Genomic DNA, 20,959 nt, shown 5'->3' on the forward strand with positions numbered 1-20,959 from the left:
AGACAAATCTAAGGCTTTTTTTACGCATGACACTATTCATCGTTTCAGGTCATGAATTTGTTTTTTTTATGCAGACCGTATTTCAAGGTATTTCATTCTAAATTTTTACACACATATACATAACATCCTTCTTTACTTGCAGATTTTTTTGAAACCGAAAAGTTTGAATTTTGAATTATTAAAAAATTTCGGTCTCCATGGAGGCCGAGCTTCAAACGTCCGCTCTCATGTCATACAGTAAAAATATGAGCTGCATGCAGCTACCTGTTGCACGGACAACAGAGTCAAATTATTTTTTACTGATAGTTTTAGCACTTAGATCAAGCATGTGCATGAGTGCATTAGGCTAGGTAGATGCAGATGCAGCTCTGCCCCTGGAGCCAGGACTGCTGCTTCAACCTCAGAGACCATATTGAACACATACTTTCTTGTACCGGGATGTATCAAAGCACTTTGCAACCTCCAAGATCAAGTTGGACCTCGCCAGCAACTACGAGGACGAGATGCAATTATCTCGTAAATATCCAAACTAACCCTGATAATTACCACATGTATGATACGAACACATGATAATTCGAAACATTTTTTATGACAAATTTAATGACGCAAGGATGACAACTTTAGTTGTCGAGCATGACAACTTCTTTTTCGAATGGCAAGTTTCAGTCTTTTTTCAGGTTGGTCTTTTCTTTTCGGATGGCAACTTTAATTGTACAAAACAGGGCCACACATGTTGCACTTATGATTCGGGAACTAAAAGTCCCATCTTTTCTTCACCCGCAACACTACAGTTGGATTCCGTATATTGTCCTGAGGGACTTTCACCATAAGTTGGACTTTTGTCTTCAGGGGGGCCTCCTTTGTCTTGCCGCTTGCGTCCCCAACCTGCATTACATGGTGCAAATCTACATGAATCCAACAACAAAATATTATTAAAAAAACAATAACTTAAGTCCTATGATGATCCAAATTACGCTGACTAGTTATTGCTGTTAGTTATGAGTAAATCCTTACCCAAACAGATGCCCAGCCAAGCCTTTCGTTCGACCCATAACCTGCTTTCCATTTGACATGCTTACTGGCCTTTTGTTTATAGACAGCACTCCAGTAGTTCGTGTCAAAATGGTACCGATAACTGAAGATGATAAGGAACGTTAAGCAATGGACGTAACATATAAACAAGGGGCTTCAAGCTCCATGTGCATTGGAACGTACAGCAAGGTTACAAGTGCATCATTTGCAACAGTCTCACAGATCTAGTAGGCAAATCATATGATGTTTCTTTTCTAAGCCTAGATCAGCTACTCTACATCAACCTGTAGAGCTTCTGGATTCCAACAAAAAGATGGAAATCATTCACATCATTTTTGTTTACCTGAACTTGTCTGAAGGAGTTAACTGGCGTTTAAAACCAAATGATAGTGAATTTGATGGTAAAGTGAGGCTGGGAATGAATGAAAGCTCATCATCCTACAAAATAGAACAAATGATCCATTACAAGCAACATGGCAGAGCAAATGCTCATTAAACAAGGCCAGCTTAGGGATGTACCTTATAGAGATACTTGATATTCATCATATTATCATTGTACAATGCAGTGCAAACCCCACTCAGAACATGAGACTTCACTATACCATTTACTGACAAAATTTTCTCACCCTCATCCAATTTCTTCTCCTTAACTGAAATTTCCCCGTTAGGAAACATCAAGGTTGCTCTTGGCTACACACAGAAGATATCTATTATCATGGTATCTAAGTAATAAACTCAATTACCACACTAAAAAAGGTTGCAATGTTCACATGATCTGTACCAAAGATTTGACAGCTTCTGAAAAAGTTGACAACACAAGAAAGGAATCACAGCACAGCATACATATAGGAAGATCTTTGTGATTGCATAACACTAGCTGTCTTCAGCTAAAAAAAAATCCTCTGCAATGCAAAATACTGACCAATCCATTAGGAGGAACCAGCGATGCTAACTCAATTTTGCATGGTGAATCTCCCAAATTAGTAGTTACTGCCACTTCTCCTTGTCCCTCCTAAGAAATAAAATGTTGTCACCTATCTTTTATGATATATAGTATACACTGTAGAACAACAAAATATTACCTCCGTCCGAAAATTCTTGTCTTAGATTTGTCTAGTATTTAAACAAATCTAAGAAAAGAATTTTGGGACAGAGGGAGTATAAGATTAGCATAACATTTTCTAACGTTGGGTAAGCCTTCCATTAGATTTAGAACCAAGGAGTATATTGACAATGTGCAAATCATTACTCATATTTCATTTAGCTCAAATAGAAGTGGCAATCAAGTACTCCCTCCATCTGGAATTACTTGTAGCAGAATGGGTAAAAATGGATGTATCTAGGACTAAAATACGTCTAGATACATCCATTCCTCTGACAAGTAATTCCGGACAGAAGGAGTATAAAACTATAAGCTGAATGCCAACTTTAGAATACTGGGTGGGTGATGTCATGTAATGGTAGAAACCACATACCAATTTTGGATGGGACTGCTACTATCTGAGAAATGTCAAACGAAAACAATAGTCATTTTAGCCAGCCAGCAGATCGGATGGTATGTATATTATCATCAGGTGCTATGGCAGAGAACCAAATCAGGAACAAGATGCATGTTATTCTCATTGTTCAGGTGTATCTGTACCACTGGTCAAGCACATAAATCCAACTTTCAACAAATTGCAACGGAAACATGATATTTTTTTCTCGAAGATGCATGAGAACTGTGTATCATTGCATTAAGGATAAAAAATATATTTACTAGGAAGCCTCGTCACACACACCATTCAATCCAATACTACAACGAGAAAAACATGCACCTGCAACAAAAACCAACAAGCCGAGTAACCCCAAAAACGACCATTAGGTGGCAGCAGCAAAAAATGATTGTGCTTTGGTTTTCATAGGACACGACAAGACTACAACAATGATTGTGCTTTTCAAACAAAACTTTCAACAAAAATATCTCTGGATATGATACCGTTTGTTTTAGAACAGTAGGTAAAAAGCCGTGAAATAGTCACAAGCCGTGAACAAGCCTCAACAGTTAAAAGGAGAAAAACAGGTAGCATATACTGAGTTGTTTCTTTTCTACTCCATAGAGAGAAGTATAATAGAGAGAACATCTCATTTTGCAGTAGAATGTACATACAAGTGTTAATTACTATACATAGTATGCAAACATAACTAATGAGAATTCCCTAGCAAAATCCAGGTAATGATTAATGCTCGATTTCATTAGCGCATATTTCTGTACCAAATAAACTGAAATAATCAGGTCATTATGCCAATAAAAACTAAAGATTTTTTTATGCACACATGCTCAAATTTTTATATGCACACCAAGAGGCTGCCCGTTTCATGCCCAGGAGGAGAGCATAAATCACATCCTACTGGAGTGTGTTCTCGCGAGGGACGTCTGGACCAGTGCTTGTCTAGCTCTCAACAAACTGGATTGGGTCGCCCCAAGGGGATCAAGATTGTGCACTAACAAGCTTGGGGCGGGCCTAGGCAACAAAGTCATACATGTGATCTTCCTTCTAGTAATGTGGGAGTTATGGAAACACCGCAACGCCATTGTGATTGATGGAGCTTCACCATCACTGCCACATGTAGTTCATAGAATAGAGATATTGAAGGTAGAGCATGGACGCAAGCAGGAATCTTAAAGGGAGATGTGGAAGCCTTGTTTGGGGCTTTGGAGAGGCGGGCTAATTCGAGAAATTATATTTGAGTAGGAGGGTGGAGCTGGTGTTCATGTAATATGTAATCACCAACGTAGGGGGGCTCTTTACCCCATCCTCTTCTTTAATATATAGTACACACACTCATGCGTATTTGAGAAAAAGGAATCATTTCATGATCAAACACAGGTTGTGACAAGTATGTGACTTTAAAAAACCTATGGGGGCTGACCTATACATACGATGAAACAGATAGAGCAGCTCATCAAGTTGCACTTGCCATAATTAATTCATCCAGGTGAACTAAAGAAAAACCAGGTATTAGAAGTGCAAATGTTGAAACTTGGAAAATTGAAAGGGAGCTTCATGGATGCCATGAAAAATCATGAAAGTTGAAACGCAAGTTAGTTGCATCTTGATTAACTTGTTACTGAGTGTTGGATACTAACTAGGCTTCAGCTTGTGCTACATCTCCTGGCCCATGTGGCCATATGTCTAGTGGTGTGTGAGAACATCATACCCTAATCAGGGCGACGGCTGCGTGTTAAATAAGCAGGGGCGCAACTCCCTGAGATAGCGTACACAATTTGAATTACATCTTGGAGAAGAAGAGATAAGAGAGATAGAGATATTCGGTTAAAAGAGATTACAATCGTTTAAACTAACTCTATCTAGCCATCTTCCTTGGAGTCCAAGATAGCCGGTTGTGTGCACACCACGGGAGGCATCATATGCTTAACATCCTCCCTTAATCACAACTTTGTCAAGTTGAGATTACGCTTAAATTCCTCAAGATTTCTTGTTGGCAATGCTTTTGTGAATCCATCTACAACCTGATCCTGTGAATGCACAAACCGAATTTCCAGTTGCCTTCTAGCAACTCTTTTTCTGACAAAGTGGAAATCGATTTCAATATGTTTTGTCCTGACATGAAAAACAGGATTAGCAGATAAATAAGTAGCATCAAGATTGTCACACCACAAACATGGGACTGGTGTATGCTTCACACCAAGTTCTCTTAACATAGACTGCACCCAAATAATCAGTTGTGGCATTCGCTAGTGCCTTATATTCAACTTCTGTGCTTGACCTTGATACAGTGGCTTGCTTCTTAGCACACCACGATATCAAATTAGAGCCAAAGAACACTGCAAAACCACCAGTAGAGCGTCTGTCATCTAGACATCCTGCCTAGTCAGAATCAGAAAAGGCACTAACAAGAATGGATGAAGATTTGTTGAAGGTGATACCAAGATTCAGGGTATCCTTCACATATCTTACTATACGTTGGCGGCAGTCCAATGGGTGTTGGTGGGTGCCTGAAGAAACTGACATACTTTGTTTACAGCAAAAGAAATATCAGGTCTTGTCAAAGTTAAATACTAGAGTGCTCCCACCAAACTTCTATATCTCGTGCTATCCTCTTGACTCGGAAGTTCACCATCAGTGAGGGACAACTTTTCAGTACGAGAGAGACGGGTTGGAGAGGACTTGCATCCCTGCAAACCTGCTCTTCTCACCAGATCAGTAGCATATTTTTCCTGAGAGAGATGAAGGTTGTCACCATGTTTCTTGACTTCAATCTCTAGGAAGAAATGCAAGTCTCCCAAATCCTTGAGAGCAAACTCAGCACTTAGATCTTTCAACAGTCCTGTTATTGCCTCATCAGATGAACTTGTGACAATAATATCATCAACATAGATAAGGACAAATATTGAGGTATTTGACTTATTGTAGATAAACAAAGACGTATCAGATTTTGAGGGAGCAAAACCAAGTGCTTGGAGTTTTTTACTGAGTCTGGAGTACCATGCTCAGTCCATATAGGGCTTTATCAAGCTTGCACACATGAAACGGCTTACTCTTGCTTTCAAACCCAGGAGGATGTTTCATATATAGGATGTTTCATATATACTTCCTCTTTCAAAACACCATGAAGAAACACGTTCTGTACATCTAGCTGTCTGAGACTCCATCCCCTGAAAACAGCAATGGATAGTACAAGACGAATAGTTACAGCTTTTACAACACGACTAAACGTGTCCTCATAGTCAATGCCATACCGTTGTTTGAAGCCTTTTGCAACTAGTCTAGCCTTGTATCGGTCTATGGTTCCATCAGATCTTCTTTTGATTCTGAAAACCCACTTAAAATCAATCAAGTTTTTACCTCTCTGTGGGGGAACCAGATGCCATGTTTTATTTTTATGAAGTGCCATATGTTCGTCTTCCATAGCCTTCTTCCATCATGTGTCACTGAGTGCCTCCTCGAGAGTACTAGGTTCACCTATTGAACATGCAAGACCAAACTTTCTTATTTGCTTATAATCAACAGGTTTTGTTACCCCTTCTTGTAAGCGTGTACGCGGTAGAACAGGGACTGCAGCAGGGTTGCTTGGAGCAGAAGATCCACCGGCTGCACCTCCTGGTCCTGAAGCTGATCCCTCCAGCGATACAACGGGATCTTCTATCATCTCTGGTGAAGTTAGCGTCATAGCGACCGGCGCAGAAGATCCTCATGAGGTGATGATGGCACGGGCCCAACCAAATCCTCGTTGAATCCCAAGTCGGTCGACTGGGCAAAGCCAGCACCGAGCTACGCGCCGGTCTCCTGTCGGCCCACGCGCGCCGGTTGGCGCCTCACGTAGTGGCGGGGCACATCAGTAGGCCAGCGAGCCGACGCAGGCCGCGTGTCGCCACAAGATTGGCGCGAGCCGGCTGCGGCATCCAGGTGCGCAGGCGACGCGGTTTCTGCCGCGCTGACACCCTGCGGCCGTGTTGATCCCGAGGGAGATCCGTTGCTGGACTCCTGCAACGCCAATCCCGAGGAGGATCTGTCCCCCAGCCGTGGACACATAAAATGTCGCGTTGTGGGGCTATTTTCTTCACCATTTTTGCTAATTTCCACACTGTTGTCTCCATGATTTTCATCTACATCATCACAAGGCTCAAGTAGACAGTTATGAGAATTAGCCAAAATTTGATCATCACAATCATTTTCCCCTTGATCAAGACCAGTGAAACTAGATGGTAAAAGGAGGATTTCTTTTCGAAGAAGGGCACCGGCGTTAGGATGAAGATCAGAAAAGGGAAATTTTGTTTCATCAAAGACGACATCCCGTGAGATGTAGACATGGCCAGTGGAAACATCAAGGCACTTAACACCTTTATGTTGAGCGCTATAGCCAAGGAAAACACATTGCTTGGAGCGAAACATAAGCTTGTGATTGTTGTAGGGGCAAAGATTTGGCCAACAGGCACATCCAAACACACGAAGAGATGAGTAATCTGGCTTGGTGTGCAGGAGCCTTTCCATGGGAGTTTCATTGTTAATAACACGACTAGGAAGCATGTTGATTATATGAACGGCGGTGAGGAATGCCTCATCCCAAAATTTGAGTGGCATGGAGGCGCCAGCAAGAAGTGCTAAGCCTACCTCAACAATATGCCTGTATTTACGCTCAGCAGACCCATTTTGTTGATGGGCATGTGCGTAGGACACATGATGAGATATTCCAAGATTTTGAAAGAAAGAGTTTAGTTTCTCATATTCACCTCCCCAATCTGATTGCAGGGCAATAATCTTGGTGTCAAATTTTCGTTCAACAAGAGCTTGGAAATTAAGAAGCACTTGAGTATGTGTGTCTACCAACAGAAGAGGGCGCAGGGCCCCAAACATCAGAAAATATAAGTTGCAATGGTTTGATGGAAATGTTGGTAGACACTGGATAAGGTAATTGATGACTTTTGGCCTTTTGGCAGGTATCACAAATTGTTTCAACAATGCGCTCTCCAACATGTGGGAGTTTATTTTTCCTAAGCAAACGCTCAACTAAAGAAAAAGATGCATGCCCTAGACGATCATGTCATCGTGTTGAAGACACTTTGATGGCACTAAGAACTTGTTTATTCAATCTTCTAAGCTCTGGAATCAAAGGGTATAGCCCACGAACACATCTACCTCGATAGAGCACCTTCTTCTTTGCCTGATCCTTAATCAAAAAGAAGAAAGGGTGAAACTCAAGGAAGACATGGTTGTCAATAGCAATACGATGAACGGAAAGAAGATTCTTGGAGGCACTAGGAATATGCAGAATTTTTCGAAGATGAATCTTTTTGTGAGGGGTTTTAATGATGGAATGACCAATATGGCTGATTTTAATACCTTCTCCACTGGCGATGTGAACGTGGTCCTTGCCACGGTATTTTTCCCGCATGGTTACTTTCTCTAGTTCGCCGGTGATGTGATTCGTGGCGCGCTGTCGACATACCAATTTGTGTCGATGCCGTAAGAGCCCTCCGCAGCTCCAGTCACCTTCTCATCTTGAGATGAGTCATCACCATCTTCATCGAAGTGATACCAGCAATCTTTTGCTGAATGCCCCGGCTTGCCGCACATTTGGCATCGGATCGTGTCCGAGTGTGAGCGGTTGGAGGAGTTGGAGTCTCGCCGGCCTCTGTTAGGCCGACTGCCGCAGTTGTTGCGGACGTTGCCTTACCTTCGGATGTGCGGGGATGTCTGTCGGCTTACCTTCGGATTCTTCTCCAATCTCATCGTCTGCGTCACTACCGTTGTGACTGCTGGGGGATGTTGAGTATTATGATTATTAGGAAGTATAGGATAAACTAAGATTTGTTCATGCCTTGTCTTGTACTCCAAGATGGTCATGTACCTATATATACGCCTACGAGGCTCAAGCAATACAATCAACTATTTCACCAATCCCTGTCTAACTCTTCTAACAGAAAGTACCTGAGTTGGTCCACGAGGGGGATGCTAATTCTTAGGATGAAATCGATTGAAGGGTATGTGTTAGGAAAGTTAGTGAGCCCAAAAAGAAGCTGGGAGAGGAGTGGAAGAAATGGAATACAGATTCACTGTAATCACTTGGTTCTGAATTCCTTGACACCTGCCGTAGCAGCATCAGCAGGAGTGCTTTCCACGTCAACAGAGGTATGGAATACCCTGTCAGAGATGCATTCAGGCAAGGGAAATGTTATGCTGGTCTCTCAGATTGAAGACACAATACACAACCTGACTCGAGATGAAAAAACAATGATGACATATGTGGGAGAGCTGAGGTATGCATGGGCAGATCTGAACCACCTTGCACCCTTGTTGCTGCCTACTCTGAATGTGTAGCAGAAGCAAAAAAGTGGATCGAGGGCTACATATTTTTTTGAAGGGACTGCATTTGAGGGCAGTTGCACTAATGCATCTGCCCCAGTTGCCTACACTAGAAGAGGCCATTGCAGCCATGGCACTGGAAGAAACAAGGTAGAAACAGATTGAGAAAGTGGAGGTGGTACCTAAATCAGCTTACTATGTGTCAAATAGGCAGGAGACACGGGATTATTACTGTTAGGAAGTATTAGTATTAGTCTAGGAGTCCTTATTAGTCTATTAGTATTAGTCTAGGAGTCCTTATTAGTTTATGTTTACTTTCCTTACACCTCAAGTCATGTGTAATATATATATGCCCCTTGGGCCTTCAATAGAGATAAGTTGCTTTCCTAACATGGTATTAGAGCTTAGGTTATTTTTTTCGGGCGCCGCAACTCGCCCACCCGATCCAATCTCGCGCGCTCCACGCCGCCTCGTCCTGCTCGATCTCCTCTCGATCTGAGCAGGGGCGGCTCGTTCTGCTGCTCGATCTGAGCAGGGGCGGCTCGTCCTGGGCTCTTCTCAGCCTCCAGCCGCCGCCGCCTCCACCCGCCGCCGCCTCATCCCGCTGATCTCGCTGCTGTCCGCCGCCAGCTCGGGCTCCCGATGGAGGTGCGATCTCGCGCCGGATCCTGCTGTCGACGCGCGATCTCGCGTCGGATCCCGCTCGCGTCCGCGCCGCTGCCGCCCCACCTTGCCGCTGCCTCGTCCTGCCTGTCCGTCGCCGCCGATCTTGCTGCTGTCCACCGCCAGATCAGGCTCCAGCTCGAGGTGGCTTGGATCAAGCTGTCGACACGGTTTCAGATCGCGGCTGACTCGGTTTTTCCTTCTTCCGCTGCTGCTTCACGACACCACCAGCCCCGCGATCTGCCCGGCGCGTTACAGCTGCGTGGGCGTGTGGCTGCTCGCCCCTGCTTCGGTGTGGGCAGCAGCTCCTGCTGCTACGTGGTGGTCCTGTTACTGTTCCTTGCAAGTAGCATGACGTTCCTGCTAGGTGGTGCTCCTCTTGGCCGCCGCTGCCTCTGCTCCGCACGTTGCTGCTGCGTGCTACCTTTGTGCGGCATGTGCAGCTTTGCTTCCGTGTGCGTAGCTGCTGCTATCTTCTGCTACGCGGGCTACTGCTGCATGCATGTCTGCGCTGGTTGCTGCTAAACCATGAACCACATCTCTGTTTGATGTTCTCTTAATTACCATTAGTCCTTCCCGTTAGCAGCTAGCTTAAAAAAATAAATCCAATGTTGTTGTTTCGTCCTTTGTCCAGTGTTGCATGCTTATGCACCTTTGTCTGGTGTTGCATGCTCTTCTCGCTAGTTGTTTTCTAGTTTTCTATATTTTCCACTGCGTCCACCAAATCCATTGATATTTTGTGTTTTCTTATGCCATGTGAGTCCACCATACCTTAGTCCGTCGGCCTTTTCTTTGGTCCTGATCCTTTCTATGCAACTTTTGTGGCCTATTTGCCCTTGTTGTTTTCTATAGGATTTTCTGAACTTCTTTTGCATTGTCGATCTACGTCCATCGTGCCTTATCCGCCGAGCTTCTTTCGCCGATGGTTGTCGTGGACTATGATTTTCTGCACAATGCTTTATTCCTCTTGATGTGCCATCTCTTGTCTTCCTCTCGATGTGACATTTTTTTTTTGACAACCCATCTTCTCTTGATACTTATCTTGTATCTTAAGTGATGCGGTGTCTACCTCTGACGTGCCACCTCTTCATTATCTCCTTCGACGACTCGACAAGTTTTGAGGACTCTTCATGCTACGACGACACTCTCAAGACGCGGATTTGGATTATCATTTTTTTTAGTATTACACTTCTTCAAATGCAATGCTATTGCATACGCTTTGCATTTGAGGGAGGGTGTTAGGAAGTATTAGTATTAGTCTAGGAGCCCTTATTAGTCTATTAGTATTAGTCTAGGAGTCCTTATTAGTTTATGTTTACTTTCCTTGCACCTCAAGTCATGTGTAATATATATATGCCCCTTGGGCCTTCAATAGAGATAAGTTGCTTTCCTAACAATTACAATGTGGAATAAATGGGAATCCAAGTCAGAACTGTTTTGCCCCAAGACATGGCCGTGGAAGGGGCAGAGGAAATTACAGGGGAGTTAGAGGCAGGAATGCAGAGAATTCCAACAACTTCAGTTATCAAAGGAGTGCTAGAGCAAACATGTCAGGCATGGATCAAGGGCAAAGACAGTCTAGTTTAGGCAGAATGAAGTGAAGAGGGGAAAGCAGCAGACTAATGCAAGCTTTGGGCATTTTGCCCACTTTGTCTACACCGATGAAGGTAAGACTGAAAATGCCTCTATAGCTATACACGGATTAAAATCAAAATTGATATAAGATTCTGGAGCATGCAAACATGTTGCTGTTAACCTTGGGGGATTTGAATCGTATAGTCCATCTACGCATCAAGAAACAATACAAACTGCCGATGGTACAACTCAGTTAATCAAAGGAACTAGAGTAGTTCAATGTGTGGCAAATATTAAGCTATCATCAGTGCTACACGCACCGGCATTTCCTGTGAATTTACTCTCTCGAAATGCATTGGTTGGTAAAATAGATTGTCATGTAATTGTTGACAAATATGTATTCCTAATTCAGGAGAAGCTGAGTGGAAAGAAGATTGGGACCCGAACCAGACGTATAGGCCTGTGGTACACGGACCCGTGATGAATCCGGCAAGCAATGAGGTTCAGCACTAGCTGCAACACAAAATTGTCATGATGCATCATTGTAGAATGGGACATGTAGCGTTTGATAAAATGAATAAAGTTTTCCAGATGTAACGAGTGGAATTGATAAGAACAATCTTAAGTGTGAAGCGTGTGAGTATGCTAAACACACTAAAAAAACTATGTAAGGGGCTCAAAAGTCTATCCACGTTTATGCTTGTGAAATCTAATGTGTGGACATGTCCTATTTCCTCTATCAGTGGGATCAAGTATTATGTGACATTCATTGACTGTTACTCACACAATGACTTGGGTGTACCTTATGAAGCATAAGGATGAAGTGCTATCTTCTTTTCAGATTTTCTCCGCGTATGTTAAAACTCAGTTCAAGCTGCAGGTCCAAATGCTCGGAAATGGGACAGAATACATCAACAAGTTTTATTTATTTTATTTTTTTTGGGGGGGGGGGGGGGGGGGGGGGCGCTATCTGATCACGGTATTCTACATCAGACATTATGTCCATACACTTCACACCTCAAAATGGAGTGCCAGAGAGGAAGAATCGCCACATCTTACAAGTGGCTCAATCATTGATGTATACCATGAATGTCCCAGAATTTCTCTGGAGTGAGGCACTGATGACTGCTACGTTTCCTATAAATCACATGTCTTGAAGAATATTAGATATGAAACCTCCTTGTAAATTATTGCTAGGTGAGAACAAGTTGGTGGTTCCTCCCAAGGTGTTTGGCTGTACTTGTTTTGTTCGTGATCACAGGCCCTCGGTAACAAAACTTGACCCGAGAACTGTTAAGTGCATCTTTGTTCGCTATCCTACTGGACAGTGAGGATATAAATGTTGGAGTCCCTCCGAGCAGCGCACATATGTAAGTCTTGATGTTACCTTCTGGTAATCGAACCCCTTTTATGGTGAAAAAACAGATTTGAGTTGTGTATTTGAAGGGGTTGACCAGCTCGGATGTAGCTAGGCGAGTGTCGTAGTCGATCTAAACCCGCATGTTTGGGCATATGATGTGTTTGAGTTTGACTGGCCTATAAGGGACAGTCGAACGTATTGGGTACAATAGTGCATCCTGCAGGGATAAAACTACTCGAATAGCCGTGTCCACGATTATGGGCGACTCGGATCTTGTTGAGTTGTTCGTAGAACAACTTAAACATTAATAATCTTAAAATTTGCCAACCATGTGAGTGCCTTGTGGGTTCTTCCTCAGTGGGAGATGCGAGGAGGAATACAGGGCAGTGCCCTTTGCTTTCGTTGAAGCCTTCTTAAGGTAATTGTATACTTACCTGTCTAAGGTATAATTTGCTTCCGTTGATGAGTTGTATCTTCGTCAAAAGACCCTAGTTGTATTCATTCATTAAATTTGTCTGTTTGAAGTTGTATATATATATTGTTGTTGTTGCGGATTATTTCGTTACTTGTGTTGTGATACCGATCGTTCCACAACATGGTGTACGTTGTGTGAAGGTGTCGCCTTAGGATCGATATTATGCGGAGGCCAAGGGAGGTTGCTAGATCTGGATAGTGTCAGTCCCTGGTGCTACATGTGGTCCGAGCAACGCCATGCAGGCCAGCTTTGCCTTGAGCTTGCCGTTGTGTCAGATTTTCCCGATCTCATGTCCGCATAGAAGACAAGTAGGCCCTACATGTCAGTACATATATTGAGGATGGAGTTATTGGGGATCTCCTAAAGCTGATGGATAAGTCTCTGTACTAAGGTCTTTGTGGGGCTGCAGCACATGGTCCTTGTGTCCTTGTGGCTGTTAGGATAGCATCCTTGACCACCAAGGACTGGCAGTTAGGATAGCATCTTAGACTAGCATCTTAGCATATGCTTGGTTGGCTAGCAGCCTATAAATATGTATCCCCAACCCCTTATGTTGGCATGGCATTGTGTGAGAAATAAACCAACGAAAATTGCCCCAACTCTCCCAGTGTCATCCACCACTATCGTAGCCTCACGTGCTGCCTCCGCTGCTGCTGCTTCTACCTTCGTCAACCAATAGTCGTTGGGGCAACTCTCCCCTCACGTGCTGCCCCAACTCTCCCAGTGTCATCCACCACGGAGAAATACCCAAGGCACTCCGCGGCAGCTCCGCGCCTGCGGACGACGGCGCCGACGCAGACCGCGTCAATGTGGCGCAAGAGCGGACGGCACAGTGGGCAGCCGAGCACGCCCGCACACATCGCGATAGCGCTCCAGAAAGAGGCGCGCACGGCGACGGCGGCTGCGATGACCAGGACCGCGGCCTCTACGGGGTCCGGACTGTGGTCAGGGATGTTGGTCCTGGTGTTGGGTGGCCTACCCTCACCAAAACCAACTACGTCGAGTGGGCCGCGATCATGAAGATCAGGCTCCAGGTTCGGCACCTGTGAGAGGCGGTCCAGGACGGCGACGTCGACCTCCATGAGGATCGACGGGCGCTGGACGCCCTCATCGCCGCGGTCCCACCCGAGATGCAGTTCTCGCTTTCCAACAAGCGGACTGCCAAGGAGGCTTGGGACGCCATCGCCGCGGCACGCATCGACAGCGACCGTGCTTGCAAATCCACACTGCAGGCACTTCGCAAGGAGTGGGAGAGCCTGGCCTTCAAGCCAAGTGAGGACGTTGATGACTTTGCTCTCCGTCTCAACACGCTGTTGTAGAAGATGATGCAGTTCGGCGATGTCACCTACAACGAGGAGAGAGCTGTCGAGAAGCTTTTTCGGTGCATCCCCGAGAAGTACAAGCAGATGGCTCACTCGATTGAGTCTTTGCTGGACCTCTCCGTGATGACGATCGAGGAGGCGATAGGTCGCCTCAAGGTCGTCGACACCGACGAGCCACAGTCTCTCTCGGGGCCCATCACCACCGGCAGGACGCTGCTCCTATCTCGGGAGCAGTGGGATGCCGACCTCGGTGACAGGAAGACGGGGGAGCCCTCTTCCACGATGGGCGGCCGCAGGCGAGGCAAGTCGTGCAAGACGCGAAGAGGCGCCCAGAGCAGGGCACAAGGACGTGTCAAAGGTGATGCCCGCAGAGGCGCTAGGGACGGTGCCGCTGGCAAGCACAAGCCGGGACAAGACAACACTTGCCACAACTGTGACCGGCTTGGCCATTGGGCCAATTAGTGTCGATAGCCACGACACGGTCAGGCTCGCGTCACACAGGCGGAGGAGGAGACGGCTCTGTTTATGACGCATGCAAGCATCGAGCTACCTTCAGCGACACCGGTCGCAACAGCTCTCCTCCACCTCGATGAGTCAAAAGCGTACGCTCTTCTCGCCGATGGCTCCGGGGAGGACAAGACTGTGGGGTGGTGCCTCGACACCGGCGCCACCCACCACATGACCGGTCGAATGGTATTCTTCGCCGAGCTCGACTCCGACGTGCGAGGCTCCGTCAAGTTTGGGGATGCCTCTACCATTGGAATTAAGGGTGTCGGCTCCGTCATCTTCATCGCCAAGACTGGAGAGCACCGGTTGCTCACCGGTGTCTACTACATCCCCACGCTAAGGAACTCCATCATCAGCTTGGGGCATCAGGATGAGAACGGCTCACGTGTGCTGATCGAGCATGGGATCCTACACATCTGGTATTGCCGCCGTCGCCTTCTCGCCAAGGTACCCAGAGGTGAAAATCGACTCTACGTCCTTGACGTGCAGGTGGCACAACCCGTCTGTCTTGCTGTTCGTCGAGACGACGAGGCGTGGCAATGGCATGAGCACTTTGGTATCTTCATTTCAAGGCCCTGAAGCGTCTAAGTGCCAAGGAGATGGTGCAAGGCCTGTCGTGCCTCGACCATGTGGAGCAGTTCTGCGACATCTGCGTGTTGACGAAGCAGAGGCGACTCCCCTTTCCCCAGCAGGCGTGTTTCCAGGCCAAGAAGAGGCTTGAGCTCGTGCACGGGGACCCATGCGGCCCGGTGACGCCAGTCACACAAGGAGGTCGACGCTACTTCCTGCTGCTCGTCGACGACCTCTCTCGCTACATGTGGGCGATGGTTCTCGGCAGCAAGGGAGAGGCAGCGGACGCCTGTTGTTGCGGAGGCGGAGAGCGGCCGCAAACTACGCGTGCTCCGCACTGACAACGACAGCGAATTAACGACGGCTGAATTCGCGTCATACTGTGTCGATGAGGGCATCCAGCGCCACTACTCCGTGTCGTACAGCCCGCAGCAGAACGACGTCATCGAGTGGAGCAACCAGACGGTTGCGGGGATGGCTCGGCTCTCCTCAAGCAGAGAGGGATGCCGGCTGTCTTTTGAGGAGAGGCGGTACTGACGGCCGTCTACATCCTCGACCGCTCGCCTACTAAGGCACTCGACGACAGTACACAGTACGAGGCCTGGTATGGGCGGAAGCCGGCGGTCTCCCACTTGTGGGTCTTTGGCTGCCTCGCGTTCACCAAGGAGCTCGACCACATCGGCAAGCTCGACGCGGGAGCACTCCGGGAGTATTCATTGGCTACGCGGAGGGTTCGAAGGCCTACCGCATCCTCGACCCAAAGACACAGCATGTGCGCACGGCGTGAGACGTCGTGTTCAACGAAGGGCGAGGATGGGCATGGGACAAGGCGGTGGACGACGGCTCGACTCCGAAGTTTGACGACTTCATTGTCGAGTACGTCCCCTTCAAGGAAGCGGGGGGAGTAAGCAGCTCCCCTTCGCCGAGCACTTCTACCTCAGTTCCCAAAACTCCATCGACCCCTGTGTCTGCTACGCCGATGGCACCACAACCAGCGACGCCACGTACTCCAGCACCGACAGTCACCCCTTCGGGCTCGTCTTCATCAGCACCAGCTCACGTCGAGCACGGCCCGGTGGAGTTTGCTTCTCCGCTCTCTCACGACGAGGAGCGCATCGTGTCACGCGACCTGGATGCGCAGCTACAACTTGCGTGTGACGACGGCGAACCTCGGTCCTTTGCAAAGGTCGGGAGAAACGCGGCATGGCGCCCCGCGATGCAATTGGAGATGGATGCAGTCGAGCAGAACTGCACATGGGAGCTCGCTGACCTCCCTCGTGGTCACCGCGCGATCACCCTTAAGTGGGTGATCAAGCTGAAGAGGGATGAAGTCGGCGCCATCGTCAAGCACAAGGCTCACTTGGTGGCACGAGGTTTCTTGCAGCAGGAAGGAGTCGACTTCGACGATGCTTTCGCTCCCGTGGCACGGATGAAGTCCGTGCGACTTCTCTTTGCGCTAGCTGCCCAAGAGGGCTGGCGTGTCCATCACATGGATGTCAAGTCGGCGTTCCTCAATGGCGACTTGAAGGAGGAAGTCTACGTGCATCAATCGTCAGGATTTGCGATCCCCGGACAGGAGGGCAAGGTACTCCGCCTGCGGAAGGCTCCCTATGGCCTACGACAGACACCTAGGGCATGGAACACCAAGTTGGATTCCACGCTAGAGAAGATGGGCTTCGAGCAAAGCCCGCACAAGGCGACCGTCTATCGACGGGGCAGTGAAGGAAATGCTCTGCTGGTGGGTTTCTATGTTGACGACTTGGTGACCACCGGTATCAAGGATGCAGAGGTGGCGGCATTCAAGGAAGAAATGAAGGCCACCTTCCAGATGAGTGATCTGGGCCTCCTCTCCTATCTAGGGATCAAGGTGCACCAGGATCACTCCAGGATCACGCTTCGACAGTCCGCCTACGCCAAGCGCATCGTTGACCTAGCTGGGCTCACCGACTGCAACCCAGCTCTCACCCCGATGGAGGAGAGGCTGAAACTGAGCCGCGACAGCACGAGGAAGGAAGCGGGCGCTACGCAATACCGACGCCTTGTGGGGAGCCTTCGCTACCTCGCCCACACAAGGCCGAACGGCATTCTCCATCGGCTACGTTAGTCAGTTCATGGAGCGACCGATGACGGAGCACCAGCAGGCGGTGAAGAGGATCATCCGCAACGTGGCGGGGACCCTCGACCAAGGCCTCAACTACCCTAGGTGTCCGGGGGCGGCACACTTCGTAGGGTACAGCACAACGACCATGCCGGCGACATCGACACCAGCAAGAGCACGAGCCGGATCCTCTTCTTCCTCGGCAAGTGTCTCGTGAGCTGGCAGTCGGTCAAGCAGCAGGTGGTGGCCCTGTCCAGCTACAAGGCCGAGTACATAGCGGCCTCCACCGCCTGCACTCGGGCGCTCTGGCTCGCTCGACTGCTTGGTGATCTCCTCGTCCGAGACACTAGAACGGTGCAGCTCATGGTGGACATCAAGTCCGCTCTGGCCCTGGCAAAGAACCCTGTTTTCCACGAACGGAGCAAGCACATCCGAGTGAGGTACCACTTCATCCGAAGCTGTTTGGATGAAGGGAGTATCAAGGCGAGCTACATCAACACCACGGGCCAGCTCGCAGACCTGCTCACCAAGCCTCTTGGGAGGATCAAGTTCCTCAAACTCTGCTCCAGGATCGGGATGGTTCAACTTGCCAGCTCGCAGACCTGCTCACCAAGCCTCTTGGGAGGATCAAGTTCCTCGAACTCTGCTCCAGGATCGGGATGGTTCAACTTTCCCACAAGACGACGCACAAGGCTTAGGGGGAGAATGATGGATAAGTCTTTGTACTAAGGTCTTTGTGGGGCTGGAGCACATGGTCCTTGTGTCCTTTTGGCTGTTAGGATAGCATCCTTGACCATCAAGGACTGGCAGTTAGGATAACATCTTAGACTGGCATCTTAGCAGCATCTTAGACTGGCATCATAGCTAGCAGTCTATAAATATGTATCCTCAACCCCTCAGGTTGGCATGGCATTGTGTGAGAAATAAACCAACGAAAATTGCCCCAACTCTCCTAGTATCATCCACTACTATCGATGCATAGGCTGAAACGACTAACAAAAGCAACACCCCCCCCCCCACACACACACACACAATAATCTTCTCTACTATTAAAGGGGGATCTGCCGTCCGTCGTGATGGTTCAACCACGCCAGATCCCCGTCGCTAACACAGTTCCACCGATTTTTTTTCCATCCCTCATTAAACCAATCGATTTTTTTTCATTCCTCCTTAAACCAATCAATTATCAATTAAATACATAAAATCTGGTTCACAGGGCAAAAAGCAACCGCTGCCCTCCTTCCCCCAACCCACCACCCCACCCCAACCCCACCCCCCGCTCCTCCTCCCCCGATTTTTTCCCTTTGACAGGGTTCATTCGTTCGTTCGCTCGCTCGCTCTTCCATCTCTTCCTCGCAGCAGCTCTTCGATCTCTTCCTCGCTATGCCTCCTTCCACGATTGCCGTGGTAATCAAGGGCCCCGAACTGAATTGGGATCGCCTGCCTGTTTGTACCTTGTTTCGCCGGAGATCTGGAGGAATTTTCTGGTTCGGCGTGCTGATTTTCTGTGTTTGTTTGTTCGTGTAGATGGCGGTCTGCTTGTCCTGGACCCGGCAGCGGTGGCTCTGTTCGGCGGCGTGCGACAATCGTGCACCCCCGCGTCATCTCCGCTGCAGAGGAGGCACTCCGGGCGGCGCCGGCGGCCAAGAGGCAGTGGCTGAGGGAGGCGCCGACACCCTCCACGCGCTCCCGGACGGGTGCCTCTTCGAGGTCCTGCAACGCGTGCAGGGCGCCCGCGCGCAGGGCGCCTCCTCCTGCGTCTCCCATCGCTGGCTCGCGCTTCTCGGCGGCATCCGTGCCTTCGAGATCAAGCGGGCCCAGGCCCCCGCCGTGTCGGACCTCAACCAGGTCTTCGTCTGCGAGGACGAGGATGAGGCCGGGGCCGAGGCAGCCTCCGCGCGCCCGGGCCGCTCCGAGAGGACCCTCGAGGGCGAGGCCGCCACAGACGTCGCCCTAACCGCGACGGACGGCCTCCGCGGCAGCCTGGAGAGCGTCGTTGTACGTGGGAGCCACCCGACGCACGGCGTCACCGACAGCGGGATCTCCGCGGTCGCCGGTGGGTGCCCCTCGCTCCGCTCGCTCTCCTTGTGGGACGTGCCGCTTGTGACGGACGCCAGGCTCGCTGAGATCGCCGCCGACTGCCCCTCGCTCGAGAAGCTCGACATCACCGGCTGCCCGCTGGTCACCAACAAGGGCCTCGTCGCCGTCGCTCAGGGCTGCCCGGATTTGAAGACGCTCACCATTGAATCATGCTTTGACGTTGCCAACGAAGGACTCAAGGCCATCGGCAGGTGCTCCAAGCTGCAGGCGGTGAACATCAAGAACTGTGCGTATGTTGGTGACCAGGGAGTGGCTGGTCTCATCTGCTCCGCGACAGCCTCGCTTGCCAAGGTCTGCCTTCAGGGTTTGAGCATCACTGATGCTTCTCTTACTGTGATTGGGTACTACGGAAAGGCGATCACAAACCTCACCCTCACTCGCCTGTCATCGGTCGGCGAGAGGGTTTTTTGGGTGATGGCAAACGCCGTTAGCCTGCAGAAGCTCCGATGTATGAGCATCACCTCCTGCCCACGAGTCACCGAGCTGGCACTTGTTTCCATTGCCAAGTTCTGCCCGAGCTTGAAGCAGCTTTACCTCAGGAAGTGCAGCCAAATCTCGGATGGTCTTCTCAAGGATTTCGCAGAAGCATCCAAGGTTTTGGAGAATTTGCAGATTGAGGAATGCAACAGGGTTACTCTCACGGGCATCCTTTCTTTCCTCCTGAACTGCAGCCCAAAGTTCAAGGCTCTCTCTTTGGTTAAGTGTACTGGTATCAAGGACATTTGCTCTACACCTGCACAGCTCCCCGTTTGCAAATCACTTCGGTCCCTTACCATCAAGCACTGCCCCGGATTCACAGACTCGAGCTTGGCCGTGGTTGGCATGATCTGCCCTCATTTTTACAATAATACCGTTTGGTTACACCTGAATAACGAAGTTATCATTCTCCTGTATATCGTAGGCTACTGAAGATGCCCGAAAGGTAGCCGAAGAGGAAAGAGCTCTTGCACTTGCTGAAATTGAAAAATCTAGAGCTGCAATAGAAAAGGTTGAGAAAGCGTTGCAGGAACATGATTCGGCATCAAGTAGCAGAGAGAAGGAGGTGCTTCCTCAATTAATGATGAGCTTGGATATTTCTATACTGTTATTCAACGTCCTCTTATGTAGTTGATGATGCAAACGCATTGACATGGATTCTTTTTATTTTAATAATTGCTACATTTTTTACTTAAAATCTTTGGTTTTTTCCTGGTCAGGAGATAGAGGAACTTAGGAAAGAGATTCGGGAGGCTAGACAAATAAAAATGCTACACCAGCCAAGCAAGGTTTGTTTTGCATCATTGGTTCATTGTTCTATGCATGTAGTTGTAGTTTTCGTGTTTATGTTAATATGCTGATACTTCCTCTGTTCCATTTGCCTTTCTTCTGTCAAGTTCAAACTGAGTACCCCCTACGTTTCTTTTTGTCCTAACTCCTTTTCTTACAAATTGGCATGTCTTCTTTTCTCAA

General features: G+C 48.3%; 1 protein-coding gene and 1 pseudogene across 3 annotated transcripts in view; one reads left to right on the forward strand and one right to left on the reverse strand.

The window, feature by feature from the left end:
• Nucleotides 1–570: 570 nt before the first annotated feature.
• LOC123451955 (outer envelope pore protein 37, chloroplastic-like) overlaps nt 571–20,959 on the reverse strand; it is a 31,144-nt gene continuing 10,755 nt past the window's right edge. For 2 of the 3 annotated variants that reach the window (XM_045128523.1, XM_045128525.1), the window contains 5 exons: nt 1,955–2,044; nt 1,552–1,722; nt 1,376–1,470; nt 1,015–1,135; nt 571–885 (listed from right to left, as the gene is read on the reverse strand). In XM_045128523.1, coding sequence (XP_044984458.1) covers nt 754–885; nt 1,015–1,135; nt 1,376–1,470; nt 1,552–1,722; nt 1,955–2,044 — 609 coding nt within the window. In that variant the 3' untranslated portion in view covers nt 571–753. Of the gene's footprint in view, nt 906–1,014; nt 1,136–1,375; nt 1,471–1,551; nt 1,723–1,954; nt 2,045–20,959 lie in introns of all 3 variants that reach the window. The other variant, XM_045128524.1, reaches the window with a different exon arrangement.
• Nucleotides 16,292–20,459, forward strand: LOC123398390 (annotated as a pseudogene).

The sequence above is a fragment of the Hordeum vulgare genome, chromosome 5H (genome assembly GCF_904849725.1).
Source record: "Hordeum vulgare subsp. vulgare chromosome 5H, MorexV3_pseudomolecules_assembly, whole genome shotgun sequence".
Taxonomy (NCBI): domain Eukaryota; kingdom Viridiplantae; phylum Streptophyta; class Magnoliopsida; order Poales; family Poaceae; genus Hordeum; species Hordeum vulgare.